This window comes from Myiozetetes cayanensis, unplaced genomic scaffold, assembly GCF_022539395.1.
Source record: "Myiozetetes cayanensis isolate MyiCay16 unplaced genomic scaffold, myiCay2020 scf6-25, whole genome shotgun sequence".
NCBI lineage: Eukaryota > Metazoa > Chordata > Aves > Passeriformes > Tyrannidae > Myiozetetes > Myiozetetes cayanensis.
The window spans coordinates 51,670,114-51,688,631 of record NW_026087853.1 but is presented as its reverse complement, the minus strand read 5'-3'; the positions used below and the strand labels follow the sequence as shown (position 1 = coordinate 51,688,631).

The window sequence follows — 18,518 nt, the reverse complement described above, 5'->3', positions numbered from 1 at the left end:
ACTCCGGGGGCAGCCAGGCGGGGGGCGGCGGGGGCGCGAAAAGATTTATTTTAAAAAGGCAAACAAAAGAGAGCCACAATTATCAAATAACCAGCATGGTGCCGACAGAGTTGGAAAGTCCCGAAAATCTTGTTAAGTGTTGAAGGAGTTTGCCATTCTCTGGAGAGGGGACAAGTGTGCAGCACAGTGGAGTGTACTACTGCCTCCTTTCTGTGCCCTCTGTTTTGGGAACAAACAATGACCTCTCTCCCCGAAAGACCTTATGGATATCCCCTTTCGTGGCCCTGCACTGGTTAGCTCAAAAATTGTTTACTTAACTGCTTCACATATTTGAGATAAAAATCAGAGCCGTTATTTTCAGTTCACTTTTACTGAGATAAATGACGCAGCTCGTGTTCCAGGTGGCCTGTGTGACTGAGCCGTAGGATCACAGAATGGCTTGGGTTGGAAGGGACCTTAAAGATCATCTCATTCCAAGCCCTCCCACCCCCAAAGAACAGGTACAAACAGTTACTACTTGGGGAGTTGAGCCCCAAGATACAGATCTTAAGACACTGTTTCTTTTCCCCACATAGGCTTTGCTTTTGTTGATGTTCATGCAGGACACTGAAACAGAAGTAACATAAGTAGCTGGAAACTGGCCTGTTAACAGTACTGTGGTAGTGGTTTGCAGGACTGTTCCACCAGCAGCAAGTACATTAAACCTGAATCTGGTGGACAAAACAAAGCATGCTGAGCCCTCCAGTGCATTCCCAAGGGTTCAGGAACAGCAGCCACAGCTTTCCACTGGCCTCTGCATGGGTAAGCCCAGGGTGTAGGTAAGGCTTCCTGGGGCAGAACAGAGCTACCCTTAGGCCCACAGTTCACTGAGGATATCCTCACCATTAGCAGGCTTGTTGCTTTGTTGGAATAGCAGAGCTGGAACCCTTGGCCTCACCAGAAATGACACCACAACGGGATGCAGCTTCCCATGCTCCCTGTTCCATGAGCTGTGGTGACTCTGACTCACAGCTCTGAGCTCCCTTTGAATGCTGTTCAGTGTCACTTTAAGGGGCTTATTCTAAAGTGGTATTTTTGCTCAGAATGCAAATGGTTTGATTTTTAAACCAACCTCTCCCCCCCCACCTTTACTGTGCAGAGCGTCACACAAAGCTTTCTGAATTTGTCAGAGCAAGCAGGGCTGACAAAGCTAAAAGGAAACTTGTCTCATTTCCTCTTCTAGCAGTGAGTAAGAGCTGACTCCAGACAGACATATGGGGCTGACATGTCCCTGACGGGCTGTTGTGTGTGTCTGTGCCCAGGTGCCTCCCGCCACAGCCGTGTTCCCGGCAGCTCCTGCTGAGCCCTGCTCTGCCCTTGTCCCAGGTTCCCACTCCAAGGTTCCCGTGCTGCTGTAGACACAACAGCTGCATCGATTCATTTCCCTCCTGGCATGCCTTGTCTTTCAGAGACAGCTAAACTGCACCCTCCAAATACCGTTCCTGAGCAAGGCTGGCTGCCAGAGCTGAGCACTATGATGCTGTACCAAGTACTGAATATGAACATGTAAGAGAAGTAATGCTGTTAAATTATATTCGTGTTATCTGTGTGACCACTGCCTTTATTATGGCTTTCATCTACATCCCATTGATCTGATCATTAAACTTCTTCCATCAAAGTAATACTTCCACACAACAGTTACTGGAATTTGAACACCAGTAACCCAAAAGAAACTCAGGCAAAAAGACATCAATTAATTCTGAAATGTAAATGACTTTATATTACTTTATTAAACAGCCAATTCTAAAGAACAGTAAAAAATATCAAAACATGCATCATTTGGTGTTCTTAAAAAACAGTTGTTCAAAATAAAGACCGTTAGAAAAATTAAACAAGTTTAGCCCCAATACACCTAAAATACACTCCAATACACCCTCTCCACCTAAAAGATGTTTGGTAGTTATAAATACTGTTCCAGCTCCTTTAGCAAAGTTTAACCATGTGCACATTAGTATTTCTATTACAGTTGGATGGTTTTTTTCTTCACAATGCTTCTGTAAACACGATCAATGTTTTTTAAAAACGCCTTGTTATCAAGCTTAAGGAACTATTGTTTTCCTGTACAGTAAGTACAAATATGAAAATCCTGGATTTTCCTGCCATTCTAATCAGCACTTCATTTACTGAAACATTAAAGATTTCAATTAGTATAAAAATATAACCAGAGAATAAATGTCTGAGAAGATTCAGTATTTGAGTGAGTCTTAGTTAATAGGCAAATAAAATGGTATTGTCTTCCAAATCTGGACACCACTTCTGTACAACTTCGGCTTTTCCAAGATCCAAATATCACAGTGCCGCACAAAAAGGCACTGCTTATCCGCCTGAAAAATTCACTTCTTATTTACTAAAAATAATTTAACATGTAGCTGAACTAACAAGCAGGTGCTAAGGGATGGGTGTCTGGGGTACAGTCGAAGCTGACTCAAAGCCAGTGGGCACCTGCTCCTCGAGGGGGGAGTTCTCAAAAGCTCTGTACAAGTTCGCAGGAATCCTGTTTTACTGAGCAATAGACAGACTTCTTGTCTCATGTGGGAGATCTACAGAGCAAAGTCACAGACTTGCTGCTTTTCCCTAAAGAAACAGAAATAGTTGGCTTTGTCCCTGGAGAGAATTGTGAGGCAGAGCAGCGTGCTCTTTGGGAAGCCTTGGTACTAGAAACACTGAAGTTATTTTACTGACAGGAATTACTTTTTTTTTCTAAAGCTGTTATTGTTACACATTTATAATTTTTATTAAAAAAAAAGTGGAATTTATCTTTCCATTTTTTTTTTCAATCTGGCCTCCAGTTAAGATAAAAGTGCTACATCTAAAAATGGTGGTATGTTCAAATCAGATTTCTTGCACAAACACAGCCTTGATGCAGATGATACCTGGACTGTGCTACCATCTTCCATTCATCTGCTTCAGAAATCTGTGAGCCAAAACTGCATCTTTTAAACTCTTAATAGAACTCTCAAGGCTTTATTTAGCACTTCTCAAGTGTGAGACAGTACAGAAACAGTCTTGCATGACTACTTTTTTCCAAACTTCTTCCAGCAGCATTTTCTACATGCCTATTTCGAGTTCTTTTGTTTGTATTCCTGCAAACAGAGGAAAACAGGACACCAAATCCAAGCAGGCAGCAGGTACTGCCAGCCCACCCTCACTAAGGATGTATCTGAGCACTAAGCACCATGCGAAGAGCAGCAGATGGACAGAGAAAAAGGAGGTTCAGTGGAAGGAAAGGTAATGCTCTGTCTCAGAGTTGGACACAACCTTCAGGACTGACTTATCCTGGGTTTAAATTATACTAAACCAATGGAACAATTGTTTCCCTCACTTTTTGGAAGGAAAGTGAAGCTGCTTGATTGGTTAGCTGCTGTCAGATTGTTACAGGCTACTACATAACTCTGTCACAAGCTACATTTCAATAAAAAGTCAATGAAAAGTCTTTTATAAAAGAACAGAATTTCTGGAAACACGAGGGAGAACAAACAGCAAGTACTGTCATACACCACATATTGTAATTGTTCAGCTCTGAGCAGACACTCTGATGTGGTAAACAGTATTTCACCTGTACAAAGGTCCAACCTGCTGAGCAAACTAAGAACTTTGCAAGCGAGGGGCTGCTCTGTGCAAAGCAGAACGAGGGGAGCTGGGCTGCCAGTCACTGACAACACGTCAGCCACCGCCGTCACTCAGAAGTGGCTTTTTTCTCTTTCCAGCTCTTTTGTCTTTCCTCCAGTTCAGCTTCAGTGAAGGCAGCTGGGCCCCAGTTTGTGATTAAGTGAGGATTCTTGGAGCCTGGAAGACAGAGTGCAATACTTGAGATGGGCATTTCTGACAGGGATGTTACACACCCACCGTCAGTGGGACAGTGTCACCACAGGAGGATTTGGTCAGTGCTGCCTCTTCTGTGACTGGAAACCTTCTCAAAGGTGACCCGAGGACCTGCCTGTCCAAGGAGGGAGGAATGCCTGGGTTGCTGTCACTGAAGGAGCTTAGTGTGAGTTGTCAACTGCTGCAATCTTTTGTATCCTCATCTCCCAACTTCCAACCCCCACCCTCAAACAGTTCCATCTTAAGAAACCCCTCTCCCCTTGCCTTTAGTGGTGTCCTTGAAGAAAAGGGATCTCTTCAGAAGTGCATTACAAAGCCCCTTTCCTCTGGGCTGGCATGCTATTAATTAAGCTAAGAAATTCAACTTTTCCAGAAACCAAATATTTACTTCATGGTTTTGAATGCTAACTGCATTCAACACCTACATGATGCAATGTTCAGGCTGATCCTTGCTTTGTTTTAAACATAAGAGAAATAAACAACAATAATAATGCCAATAAATAACGACAATAATAACAACAATAAAATCTTTATAGTAGGGCCAGTAAATGTAAAGACTTGAAAGTTACCATCAGCACTTCTCACAAATGTGATATTTATAGGCTGCCATGAAACCAGTAACTTACAGGAAAAGGCAGACTTCAGTAAATCACCAGGTGATCTGAGACAGAATTAATCCATTTTTTTGTAACTTTTCTGCTGATAACTTACCTGGCTCTATTAGTCGAATTAATCCCTCATGATGAGCTACTTTATCTTTCCAACTCTTGGTGTTATTAGCTGCCGTTTCCAACTTCTTCTTGACCTCCTGAAATAAGATACAGCCTGCTTGAAAACAAGAACAACTTTACCCTGTCTATATAAAAAGATAAAACATCTTTTAATCCCGAAGCCAGAACCATGCTAATTCAGCCAGCCCTCCGTTTAGTGAAAGCTCCATTTCTAAACATCCCAAGTAATTTAGTCCTCACTGGGGAGAAAAAAAAAATGAGTTGTCAAACCAGAATTCCAAAATAACTTGGTTTTAAAAGATTCTGTAGCTGTGTAAGCAGGGCTCATCTTCATAAAGGTTGAAAGCATAGTTTCAAAACAGGGAGATGCTGTTCCAAACTAAGTATCTCTCACTATGAGAAATCATAAAAAAAGAAAAACGACCACTGCTGTTACAGTCAAGCAAGAAAGAGGCATTCTACAGTCTGAACTGGGCTTTTGGACAATTCCAAATGCAAGGCTAGAATGTTTAATTATTTCTAAAATAATTGTTTTGTGGATTTTTGGGGTTTTTTAACATCTATTGTATTCAGCAATTCCTTTGGAGTACTAAAAGATGCTTCACATACAAAAAAGTGAGATTTCACCTAAAGAAATGGCAAGTACTAGTGAAAAGCAATCTAATGATGGTGTGAGATGTAACACCAGCACGGGAAGTTGTAAAGAATCCACAACTACCCCACGTGGGCCCTTGCTCACAGTCACTGCAGCATTTGTATTCTGTGCCAGTCCAGAGCTCACTGGCTTGTCCTTCACAGAGCTCACCTCAGTGGCACAGAGGCCAGCATAAACACTCTCCCCAGTTAAACAGAAACCCAGCCAGGTTTTGTTTCCTGACCTAAATACATGCAGGATCAACACCTCCCCAGTCCTGGAAATTGTGCTGCACTTCAGGTTCTGTACTCGCTGGATTCTGGCTCTCATTTCTTCCACAAACACAGCTACTGACCTTCACCAAAAACACTCAGCAGAGCAGAGAACAGGCCTGGCATTTGGGACAGGAGGCACTGCTACACACTGAGAATCTCAGCTAATTCATAGCTATCCTTGACTTCCATTCAGTGCTTAAATATATTTTTGAGTGCCTACAGTAACACATTGATATTTCATCTGTAGAAGACAATATTGTGCCATTACATTATCAAAACACTGCAAGAATAACTAATTCAGAAGCAAAAGGCATTCAGTTATGACAGCAATGGGACTGCATATGAAGTGAGTCTACAGTAGAAGACAAATACATACAGAGTATTTCAGGATATGACTGAGCTGGCTTATATGCAAATTGGGACAAAAATAAATAAAGGAGGTGGTGTGTCTGAAATAGGTTCCCTTCTTCAAATGTATCTACTGGTCTAGACCAAAAAAGCCTGCCCCAACTATCGTAGCTCTCATCATAACTTCTGTGCCATACTAATCCTTACAGAAGCGTAACATTGATGAACTTCAAATTCAGTCAATGTGTGGGTGAGAGGCTGAACAGCTCACCTCATACTGCTCAAGGGCCTCCTTCCTTTCCAGTTCAAGTTGTTTCAGTTGCTGCATAGCAACTTGAAGAGCCTGTTCTTTTATAATTCTCTGGTTTTCCAGCTCTTGCTTCTCTGCTTCTGTCATCTGAATGGTCTGCTGCTGCTGCAAATGCCATTTTTCCAGTTCAGCTCTCTTTGCTGACTCCTCTTCCAGCAATCTGCAACGGGGATTGTTTTGTTAACTGCACTTTAAAGTGAGTTGTATCCATTACCTAGCACAAATGTATGGAAGCAAATTTAACTGTTTAGCTTCCCTCTCCTTCCCCCTTTTTTAAAGGGTAGGAATATATTGGTTTTTCAAAGAAAAAAGCTTGGGAAGCAGGGAAAAAATTATTGCTTGTTGGCTTGCCTTCAGCATCAAGCTGCTGGTCATGCCAGCAGTGCAAGCAGTCTGACTGCTACAAAGGGCTATTCAGAAAATTTAGTCAATAATGCAAACACACAACACAGAGCCCCAGAAGAAACAAGCATGCATAAGTTATCTTCATTGTCTTAGGGTACCGAATATATGAAGAAACAAACCACTCTAAAAAAAGCCCACATGAATAAGAGGAAACTTAACCCTTTATCAATACAGTTTAAACCTGTGACAAAATACAGTAGAAAATCACATCTACAGTTAGTGCTTTATAAAATAAATCACAGAAAAGCTGTTTATCACAGCATAGAGTGATCTCAGTTTTCCACGTGCTGACAAGCACAACACCAGATGGAAAAATGTGTGCCTGCTTTTCTTGAAATTGTTGAGCACTCCCTTTACTAAGGACTAATCAAACACATTTAAATACCAGCTTCAGCCTTCGTATCTTGAGGAAAAATAATATCTATCCCGTGTTTTGACTTGAAGGTAGCCCCCCATTCCAGCAGCACATCCAGGAGGCAAACAATCATTAGTAGCATGGCAAAGTTACTTACTCTTGGCAGGGGAGGGGTGGGGAAATGAAATACTTTTCTACCTGGCCAAAGCCATACCTGGCCTGAAGTTTCCTCACAGTCTCTTCATCTTGACGTGCCTGTTTCTCATCCTCCAATGCTTCCTGTAGCTGTTTATACATTTCTTCCAGTTCACGTACTCTTTGTAAATACTGTTCCAGTTCAGATGACTTCTGAGCAACCTGCTCTTCCATTTTTTGCCTTACCTAGGAGCATAAGTTGGAGGCACATGAGCTGACATTCAGGTCAGGTTTCCAATTTTTAAAGGAATTGCCAGGTTTCCCTCAGATAATGTTTTCAGAGACAAACCTTTTCCTGCTGCCTGCAGAGCAGAACTGACAAAATTGTGGCTAGATCTGTAGATGTGTAACTAAGAGCATTTAAAAAAAAATTATTTATTATATTATTATTAAATTACTAACACTGCCCTACTTCCTGCAGTGCAGGATTTTTACAGGGGATTCAAATCTAACTTCAGTCAGTTTGGTCTTGCTTCTTAGTTTACAGATACACACTAAACTGAAGGAAGAGAATGCTTGCAGAGTGGCCAGACACAAAGGTCAGGCTGATTTAGTGACAGTTTCCACTCCCTTCCTCAGGCACGTCCTCCCTTGGCAGCAGTGTATCTCACACACTTATGTGTCTGGATGATGGCACCACACCAGCACAGGGTGGATAAACAGCTGGGAAACAGCTAAGGAGGCTGGCTCTGCTAAGGGAAGAGCCACTACAGCAAAGAAAGGTAAGGGACAGAGGAAGGTGAGGGAATGCTGCATATCCTCAATCCCCCAGTCTCTGATCCTTATCATCCCTCTTTCACTGACCAGAGACTGAAACCAGGAGCACTGTGACTCCCACTGAGCCCATTCCTGTGCTGGGTCAGCAGGAGGCAGCTGGGATAAAGCACCAAGCCCTTGGCATTTACCAACACACAGCATGTCCTGCACAGCCCCGACAGGCTGCAGTCACGCGTGGGAGGGTGGCATGTCCTGCCCTACTGGTCTGCAGTTTGCTTTCCCTCAGCTAACCGAAATCCCAGTGACCCAGAAAGTGATTGCATTCAGGAATTCACACTCACCCATAAAGCAGTGCTGTGTGCATTTATGTCCTGAGATGTCCCATCATGCTGACTGAACTATTTCTGCTTTTTTTCTCCACGTAACAGAAAAACTTGCTATGCCTGACAAAGCCCTTGAAGATTGAGAACTCGTTCTTTTGGAAAGTCTCAGTGTAGGTTAATAGCAACTTTATTTTTTATATTTGTGTGTGTGCATAAACGTAAAAGAGGACACAGCATAAAAAAGCAATAGTTGGAATCCTTTCAGCGGCTCCTGTGAGGGAAGCCCTTGCTGAAGGCACAGCTCACAGTATGTAATCACAGCAAAAACCCACGAGCTCTGCTCACCATTTTTTCTCTCTCCAGCTCCACACTGAAGCGATCTTGTAATTCAACTTGAGTCTGAAGTCTTTTCTTCTCCTCCTCAGCAGCACGAGCAGCTGCTGCTTCCAGTTGCTGGAAGAGAAGGGTGTGGGGGAAGAAAAGGAGGATAAAACCAATTTGTCAAAGAAGTTAAAACAAACATGGACGAAACTTTCAAAAGTATTAAGGCACCAGTTTTGGGTACTTTTAAAGTCTGACACTCTTCTCAATGTCTAAATATAATTTTCCATCTTGTTTATTTGCAAGACAATTTGAAACTTATCAATGAAAAGGTAATTATCCCAACTATCTCCAAGCCTCCTTTGAGTCCTGCTTTGCACAAGTGAGAGAAATCACTCTATTTCCTTCTCTACCTTATATGGGATGGAAAACTTTTAAGGATAACCACATTTCAAGCAGGATTGCATTGGAGTTCCCACATGCAGAGACTTCATATAGAAACAGAAGTGAGAAGCACTGAATTGCCATGGGAAAACAGAAGTGCCACGAACTTTGACTAGAATAAGTGATTGTGCTATTGTGAATCACATCCCTCTAACATCCCCTAAACTGCCAAGTAAGGGTAAGGTAATAAAATCCTGATTGATAATCATCACTTGGAATTAGAGGGAGAATTAGCCTACTCATAGCTAAGGCCTAGGAAACGGCTTTTTTTTTTCAACTTTTGTCGCATCTTCATTTTACAAATAAAAACAGTTGTCACTGTTTTTCCTTGCATCAGGATTTTGATGCACATAAGGTTCTTCAAGTACCAGCCAAAGCTTTACCAGTAGTGAAAGCAAAACTTAACGTGATGCTTCTTTTACAGTTTGCTGGGCTGGGGAAATTGTTTCCACAGACCTTCAGTAAGAGTGGGACACAACTCAAAAAGGACATGGACCTGTTGGAGTGAGTCCAGAGGAAGGCCAAGAAGATGATCAAAGGGATGGAGCACCTCCCCTATGAAGACAGGCTGAGAGAGTTGAGGTTGTTCAGCCTGGAGAAGAGAAGGCTCCAGAGAGACCTTAGAACACATTCCAGTGCCTGAAGGGTCTATTGGAGAGCTGGAGAGGGACTATTGACAAAGGTATGTGGTGATAGTACAAGAGGTAACTTTAGGAAGGCAAGGTTAGATTAAATATTGGGAAGAAATTCTCTACTGTGAGGGTGGTGAGGCACTGGAACAGGTTGCCCAGAGAAGCTGTGGATGCCCCATCCCTGGCAGTGTTCAAGGTCAGTTTGGATTTTTTGAGCAATCTCATCTAGTGAAAGGTGTCCCTGCCCACAGCAGGGGGGCTGGAAGTAAATGATCTTTAAGGTCCCTTCCAAACCAAACCAAACCAAACCATTCTAGGACTCTATCATGCTCATTAGTATTTTTGGAAGGTGCCACATTTAAAGCATCCTCCCTCACACAACCTAGATGAACTAATGAGATGCCTAAGCAATTAAAACGGCCAAGCTAAAGCTTCCATTCTTGTAAGTGCTTGTGATATCACTCTAGTCTGAAATAGATGGGAAGAAGTGAAGGAGAAGGCTCAAGTTGCTGTTTTTAAGCTGCAGAACACAGTACAGAATTGCTCTCCTTTGAAAGGCTTAAATGATGCCAGTGTTTTAGAAGCAGTATTCCTCCTCTGCCAGAACATTCAAAAGCATGTAATTGTAGGCAAATTCAAGATGCCTATTTAAGTGAAATTTCCTTTTCATTTCCTTCCCTGCTTTGAAATTAAACAAGCATTGCCAATACTGAGCCAAGAGGGCGAACGTGCAGAGTTCCAGCCAAGGGTGGGTGCCAACAAGAAAACACTCTGTCCTCTCCATATCAGCAACTTCCTGCTTCATTCAGGAACATCAATTCCTGGTAGGTAAGGTTACTGGGAACTATGCAGTTCAGGGAAAAGTCACAAATGTTGGGGAGGGGATCAACAGGAACACACCATTCCAGCAGGTGTTTGTTAGATAGCACACAGTCTCTGAAGCCCATGCAAGACCCCAAATTGAAACAGAAAGGGTACACACATCTTGTACATGCTGCTCTCATTGTTAGAAAAACTTACCTTTCAGTCTGTTCAATGTGCACATCTGAAAACTCCATTAAAAAATATGAAAAAAAAAATCTGTTTTAGACCAAAGCTCTTATTCCTTTGAAGCTTTCTACTGCAGGAGCTATCAAAATACAAACCAGTTTCAGAGCGCAGATGTAAGTGGTGTGCAAATGGTGGCTCACTGCCATCGGGAGCAAATCAATCTCTAAGCCTTCCAGAACAATTCAGTTTCCTGAACCATTTACAAAGCCTTTTCCTTGAAGAACATTTTTCTAAGTAATCAAACACCTTCAGTTCCTACAACACTGTACTTCCCCACTAATTCCACTTAGGCAAAATGCAGTAGTTCATGTCCAAGCCTAAGCTACTTTCTTTGAGAAGTCATTTTAATCCAGTCCCCTTCAAAAGATGCTTCTGGCCACAACTCCATCCCTTTAGTTTGTGATTTTCATAAAACTCCCTGAAGCCTGTCAACATCCTACCGCTCCTTTGAGGCTGCTCTCATGTTCTCTCTCCCCCTAACTTTTTCTCCATGGAGTCAACAACACAGAAATCTGGCCTTGTGATTTCTGTTAACAGGTATATTACTTGCCAGTTGCAGGTAACACAGGCTACCCTTTAAAGTCTATTTTTCATACTGAATCTTAAACACGTGGTAGATTATAGGTGCTAAAATTAAATTTAAAAAATGGCTTTCTGCTGTTGGACTCCATTTAAGTCAAATAGAATAATAACCACTGTCAGTGCAGGGTTAATTAAAAAAAAAAAAAGAAAAATTTGTCCTTGCCACAAATTGTGACTTAATGACAAGACTTTTAAAAATATGTATTTTGGATGGGCTTATTTGCTTTCTAGACTGAAAACCTTTGACATGCTCTCACAATATTTATAGCTTCCCCCCACTACACAGATCATTAAAGTTTTTTCTAACAGGGCTAAAATTAGTGGGATTGATTTATGAAAAACTCAAGCAATGATGCAGACTTATTCTAAATGGGAATGTGAAAAATGACCTTAAATTAGGAAGGTAGTGGACAAAAGACTCTTCAGACTAAGCACAGAGCAAGACCTGGACTGCTCTGGCAGCAGGGACTCAGCAGGTGACACGTGGGACAGTAGTGGGGAGGAAGGTTTGTTGTGCTGTTTCCAAGGCCCACTCCACACTGAAAGCTATCACGGCAATAAAAGCCACAGTAACTCTTCTTGCAAGTCTCTTCTTTTTAAAGACAGAAATTATATTTGGATATTAATCAAGTGCCTATGGAGAACTATTGCAGAGGCACCAGTTGTTCCGAAGTCCAAAGATGGATCAGCGTGTTCAATCTGCTGTTGGAGCGTGCAGGCACCTTGATGTCTCCTGCCAGTCCTCAGACTAAAGGACTGTTCACAAGGACAGTGTATTTACCAAGTCTTCTTCTAATTTGTGGACATTTCTAACCCAATTCTCAGGCTTTCAGAAGTTAATCCAGCATTTATGAGGAACATGCATTTAAACATTACTATATGCCTCAGCTCCACAAATCTCTCCCAAACTACTCCAATAAAATTATGCCTAGACATGCTCATAAAATCACTTTGCATCTTTGGAATCTTTGTACATTAAATTTACATCAGTAGAAACTACATCTGTGTGAAGAGAACAGTTCCCAACACATACAAATCACACAACATAATTTTGGAAAACTGTGTAAGAAAACCTTAATGGAAAGCCCTAAGTTTGACAGATTTATCTGTCAAAAGGACAGATAAGGAAAACAAAACCCCCACAAGTAACTGAAAATATGAGTCTCTCCAGTCACCAAGCCCCATCCACAGAGCTGGAATATCCTTCTACAGTAGTTTGTCAATACCCTGCTAAGTACAGGGGACAGGGCTGGGCCAGTGAGTTCCCCGAGCCTGCTGAGCAGTCCTTGGAAAGGGACTGCAGATCCACATGCTCAGGGCACTGCTGCTGACACAAACCCATCTCCTCTGGAGAAGTTGGCTCAATGTGCCTCAAGCACCTGAACAGGAAACAAATGCACAGTTACACTCCAAGAAGCCCAGTTCAACCACAGGGACTGAGTTTAAGGCTTGAGCGTTGGCAGCTCCCACTCGCACCTTTCGCACGGCCTCCAGTTCCTTTTGCTTGTTCTCGTTGGCCGCCTGCAGTTCCTTCATCTGCCGCTCCAGCTCCTCCTGCTCAGCCAGCAGCTTCTGCCGCAACTCCTTCCGCTTCTGGCGCGCCTCTTTGTGGGGTGGAGGGCTCCCTGCTCTCAGCAGGTTTACGGTGGTCTGGATGGCTGGAAAGGAGAGACAAAGGGACAGGAAGAGAACAGCAGTGAAGGGAAGAGCTAAACTTTCTGGATGGACTTTGTGAATGGATCCTTGCAGCGTTGTTCGTCAGGCTGGGGTTTCTTTAAAATATTTTTAAATGAGAAATAGCTGGTGTCAGTTGTCCTGATTCTCATCAGGTTAGCTGTCAACACAAACCAAAACTGACAGACACTTGGCTGTCAGCACTGGCTGTGTGCCACAAGGGTAACGTCTGGTAATTCCACTGCATTATGCCAATTCCAATATTGATTTCCAAAAGACTTCTATAACCAGCTGCAAGAAAGAAACCCTGACGTCTCAGGATTTCTTACTACCTAGATTCAGTGACTCTCACGGAGCAATAAAAGATGTTATCTAACATACACATCACTTAGCTCCCTGTATTCTTACTGACAGTCTACGGGAAAAACTATCTCCCAGTAAGACAGTAGCTCTCATTTCACTGCAGTGAAATATTCAGAGGAAATATTCTGAGAGCAAAGCTGAGGAGTGGCAGATGATTTTTGTATTTTATTCACCTACTACAACTGCAAAAAAAAAAAATCTCCTTTTTGGACCTATGTACTCGTTCATCATACATCTATCTGACTTTGGTGCAACAAAACACATGCTGCAGGTAAAGAGGGAAAGATCACAGCTCCAAATATTTAATTGCTGCACGTATTCCAATGGCATTGGCAGCAGAAGCTTTGCAAGGGCTTCTACCTCACTCTGCAGATGGATGTAACCATCACTCAGCACGTATCTGGGAAGGTCTCGCAGGAGAAGTGACTCCACCATGGAGTAGAAACAAAAGCCCTAATTCCCAGCCTTACTCTCAGCTCACCCAGACACATTACTTCAAGCAAAACTGTAAAAGCTAAGCCAGTATTTTATGATGCTGAACAAGCATCATAAAATTCCCTTTCTCTCCCAAAGCAACAATTTACAATGCTGTTTTCTTTCCCCATCCCTAGAAGAAAAGCCAATATAGAAAAAGCAACAATAATAACCATTTCATTTTGATTATGGTTGCCTAAATTACGGTATCTAAATGACAGAAACTGATTTCCCTTGCATGGATCCTTACTTCTTCTTGAGTCTCTGGTCCCATAAAGATCCTTTCCATGTGCCCAAAACAGAGGCATCAAAAAATCACAAGACCAAGAATTTCAAATTTGAGTAAAGCACAGCTGTAATAATTCCACTCACCCTAACTTTCACATAACTACCATTTTTGAAACCTCACCTTGAATCCATTCCTGCTTCTTCTTCTTATCAGAGGCACTGATTTCAAAGGTTTTATCAAGACATTTTATGAGAAAAAGGCATTTCTTTCCATCTCTGTCAGGCAAGGCCTAGAATGGGTAACAAAAGGATTAGCCTTGCAAACACTGAAATCAAGTTATACAGTCAATCCCCATGTATGCAGTTATGTGAGCCACAGAGCTGTAAATACCAGCACTAAGAGCCTTTATTAAAAGGGTGTTTATGAACTGTTTTTCTATAAAGTTTAAAAAGCTCTGTTAACAAAAGATATAAGGAGTCAATCCTGCACACAAAAAAGGATTAATTCTTATCTTTAGAGACATACTTAGTTTTTTGGGTGGTTTTACCTCTACACAACAGTTGCCATCCAGTATGATGTCTCCCTTCTTGTCCTTTAAATCCTCACTTACGTAGTAGGAAATGATATTGGGTTTTAGCACAAACCATCGTTCCATCCAATTTTTCCTTTTGTGACCTTTTTTCAACATATAGCCCTGTTAAAAGCAACAGATCAGCTGAAATGCCTGGCCTCTGTGGCCAAAAGCCACCAGGTCTTTTGGTTATGTGGTGTAAAGGCCCAACAGAGCACACGGAAAAGTCACCTCATGGCCCCAGACATTTCACCTACACACTTCATTCCTAATACCAGCACACTGCTGGTTCTTTAGCCCATGAGGGGGGAATTGTTCTGTCCAGAACAACTACGTCATTACCAGGCTGGTATTATGATCAAATCATACAAGTTTGCCTCTACTGAATATTAACATATCTAAAATATAAGCAGCAATACTAAGTGCAGTTATGAAACTGAAACACCAACATAGCTATGAACAAGCCATACAAAAAGTATAATCAATGTATTCCAGATTAAGAGATAGAAAAGTTGGAAAGGAGACCAAGGGACATTTTTTCTGTAATGGCTTTCATCTATAACAATTTTTCACACAAGTAAAATGTGACACATTTAAGCCGAAGGTATCTTTCTGCACAGGTCTGAAAGGAAAAAAAAAAAATTCAGTACCGTTGGAGAAGATTTTTTGTTTAAAAAACAAACCAAACCAAACAGAAAATCAAACAGCTCCCTACACATACATCTTATCTGTACTCAGCTCTTCGATGCACTTAAACGTGTCCCGAGCCAAGGCCATGCCTATTCCCATGTGCCATCCCACTCCCTTGCTCCCAAACAGGAATGCACAAAGAAACAGCTTTGTTTGCCGCCTCCATACTCGGGTCTGAGGCCTGGGTGGGTGCAAGGCCACGTGAAGGACTCCTGCAGTTTTAATCTCCCATGCTTTGCAGAGTCTAAGTCATAACCAGGTTCTTTTCTCCCTTCCTGACATACCGAATTTGCTTTCAAAGCCAATTCAGACTGATATTTTCCCTCAAATTTCTGCAAAATCTTTACCTATTATTTCAGTGTATCAGCTGCTTCTCATCTTCCAAGAGCCCCTTGAGAGCTCCTGAAAAGCAGGAGCTTTTTCACACCAACTATCACATGAAGGACACATTTTTCAGAAATTTAAGTATTATAGATTTAATTAACACTCCATAAGCCTTGGAGATCCATAATGTGTACAATAAAAGAGGCAGCACGATGACTTGGCTACAATACCATATGTCACTAATTAATACCTTGAAGTAATCATATGATTACTACAATAAACAGGACAGGTCTGTGAATCAGCAAGGTATCAGAATACAGGCTGTGACAGAACCACATCCAGAAGTCACACAGGGAACTCTGTTCTCCACTGGGCCAGTGACTATCCAGGAGATGCTGGGCCAAACCTTGCCATAAACTATTTTTAAGTGTCAAGCAACCCTTCAAAGGCATGCAGACATCCTTGAGTAAGAGGCCCAGGCACCAAGAGAGGAAAGAAAGGAGACAGTTTAAAAAAAAAAAAAAAGTGTGGGGGGAAAACACACAGTGCAGTATCAAAACTGAAAAGAAATCTGACTTCCTCACAAGTTTCAAGAAGGACTGATCTGACACTGGTTATTTTATTTTCACGGTATCAAAAAACAGAATTACTTCATTTTGCTCTCAACTGACTATGTGTGTGTGTCCCCAGCCCTCACCTCCAACAGGCAACCAGCAGTTAACAAAAATAGACTTTTGCATTGTTCTGTGGATATTCTGAAAGAATTTCCTGTGCCAAGACTTTCTGATGACTTCTTGAGAGCAGTTTAGGAAAGCCTGCCAAGAAAGCCTTTGTTTCTCTCCTCACCAAGAAATCAAAGATGAAAAAAAATCTCTGCCAGGTAGAAGTCAATTTTAAAGAGCTCTCTAGGTAAACTCTGCTGTGACCCCTCAGGTTCCTGTGATATTTTTACATCCCACAAAAGCAATGCAGTTTTTAAAGACATTCCTAAACTGTTAATCCAGCCACTGGAAATCTGAAGGAAGAATGTTTGCTAAGAGTATAAAGGCCAGCATGACTTCTTGTGTTTGAGTGCAGGTAAGCAGGTTGTCAGTCATGTAGCCTGCAAAGCAGAACAAGAAGGGAGAGTGCTCTGGAGCTCTTCCACAACTCTTTGCCCTGTCCCAGTGGGGCAACTTAAAAGCAGATCTTTCAGCTGGAGCAAAATCATTGTCCAGACCCCTAAGTAAGAATACAGAGGTTGTCACCAGCACATCTGTATTTCCTACTATGTAACTGAAACTACAAGAATGCATTCTCAAAAGGTTGAAGAGCTGTCACCAGCTGAAGCGTGTTGCAGCTATTCTGTCAACTAACAAGCAGCTGATAGTAGTACAAAAAAGGCCGTATTTCAAGTCAGAGCCCACTTCTTTCGCTTTGTAAAAACAAGTTCTCCCAACAAGCAACTCATTCATAATATTGCAACAACTACAACAATCTGAACAGTAGCACAATTTCTCTTTTATAAAAATAAACTCATATTAAAGAACCCTTACACATAATTTATCTCATTTTCTCCTGCTTGTTATTCACTGGGTGAAAACATTTCAGTATAAATTGAACATTTTCTAACTAGACAATAAATTGTTGCGTTAAAATATCAGTTCTCTGTGGTTCTTACCTGTTTGAGCACATCTAATATGAGCTCATTAAAGACTTCATTGATGGCCATGGACACGGTCTGTCGGTCCATGCCTTTACTGAACTGCCCACTTCCGATGAGGTCAATCAGCTCCCACGCAGAGAGACCCTCCCGACTGGTGTTGAGGGCAATCTTGTAGTGGTCAAATTGCTCTTGCTGCCAGCCTGCCCCCATTGCTTCGGTGATTTTTTTGAGTAAATATTCAATCTGTGCAGAAACACAAACAGAAATCAATCATTTTCAGCAGGCCTGGAAGTCAAGTGTTGCAGAGCTGTAAGCTAAGCTTCTCCAGAGACGTGACAGTGAGATTCCTACGCTCACATGTAGGCCCTTCAGTGTAGGCGGTTTAATTATCAAAGGTTTTAAGCTCCTGTCTCAGCTGAACTCTTGACTGCCAAGCCCATCCCACAATTACTCTTTTCATAGTAAAACAAAGAATTGAACCTGACAGCCTCACTTAATATTTCAGATTCCTACAGAACACAAGGGACCTTCCCTGCAACAGCTTCCAAACTGTGATGACTGAAGTGTGAGAAAGCAAGAAGTTTCAGAAAGTATTCTTGTAAGACAAAAAGCAAACAAATTAGGAAAAAAATAAGAAAATATGGCAATTTGGACATAAAGAGAAATCAAAAACTACCAAGGTATCGCATACTTTAGCCTTCACCTGACCCCTCTTCTCTAGCTCTCATCCCTGGACACAATCTTGGCAGAGGTATCAAGAGAAATACAAATTTTTCATGTCCGTTTTTACCGTTGAGAAAATAAACTCTCCTTCTCCTTTAATCTTTCATCTTTCTGTAAGCATTACCATACACAGGATAGTAACAGCAATAACACTAATCAAAACAAACACAAGAATGAAAAAGAGGGAAAGAAGGCTCGGATTCTAGTTTTGTCTGGGTTTTTATCTTGGTTTTAAACTCATCACTGTTCATTCACAGTATTTTAAATTAAGCCCATCTACAGCTTTAAGCACATGCAAAATGCTTTTAATAGCTCTTTAAACAAAGTAACTGGTGAGAGCCTTTCTAGAAAGACCTCTGCACAGCAAAGTAAAAGCCATGCTTTCTGAGTTTCTGTGACTTAGAACAGCAGGATACCAATTACAGCACTTAGCCCCGTTTTGAAGACAGACCAAGCCTTTTGCTATTTTGGGTGACGGCTCACCGCGTTTCCTCTCCAGCTTTGCAGGGAACCAGACAAGGCAGACAGGAAACCCTCCCAGGGGGGAAGCCTGGGGCAAAGGTGCCCAGTAATCCCACACCAGGCACTGCAGGGACAGGGAAGCAGCAGCTCCCCCAGGGGCTGGCTCTTCACCCACCACAG

At 42.0% G+C, this 18,518-nt stretch overlaps 1 protein-coding gene across 1 annotated transcript in view; it reads right to left on the bottom strand.

The window, feature by feature from the left end:
- Nucleotides 1–1,732: 1,732 nt before the first annotated feature.
- Nucleotides 1,733–18,518, bottom strand: part of SWAP70 (switching B cell complex subunit SWAP70) — a 40,182-nt gene continuing 23,396 nt past the window's right edge. The window contains exons 4-12 of the mRNA XM_050335968.1: nt 17,169–17,396; nt 14,471–14,617; nt 14,104–14,212; nt 12,660–12,841; nt 8,500–8,607; nt 7,134–7,300; nt 6,121–6,319; nt 4,573–4,669; nt 1,733–3,825 (exon numbers count right to left, since the gene is read on the bottom strand). Of these exons, the coding sequence (XP_050191925.1) occupies nt 3,716–3,825; nt 4,573–4,669; nt 6,121–6,319; nt 7,134–7,300; nt 8,500–8,607; nt 12,660–12,841; nt 14,104–14,212; nt 14,471–14,617; nt 17,169–17,396 (1,347 nt within the window). The 3' untranslated portion in view covers nt 1,733–3,715. The remainder of the gene's footprint in view (nt 3,826–4,572; nt 4,670–6,120; nt 6,320–7,133; nt 7,301–8,499; nt 8,608–12,659; nt 12,842–14,103; nt 14,213–14,470; nt 14,618–17,168; nt 17,397–18,518) is intronic.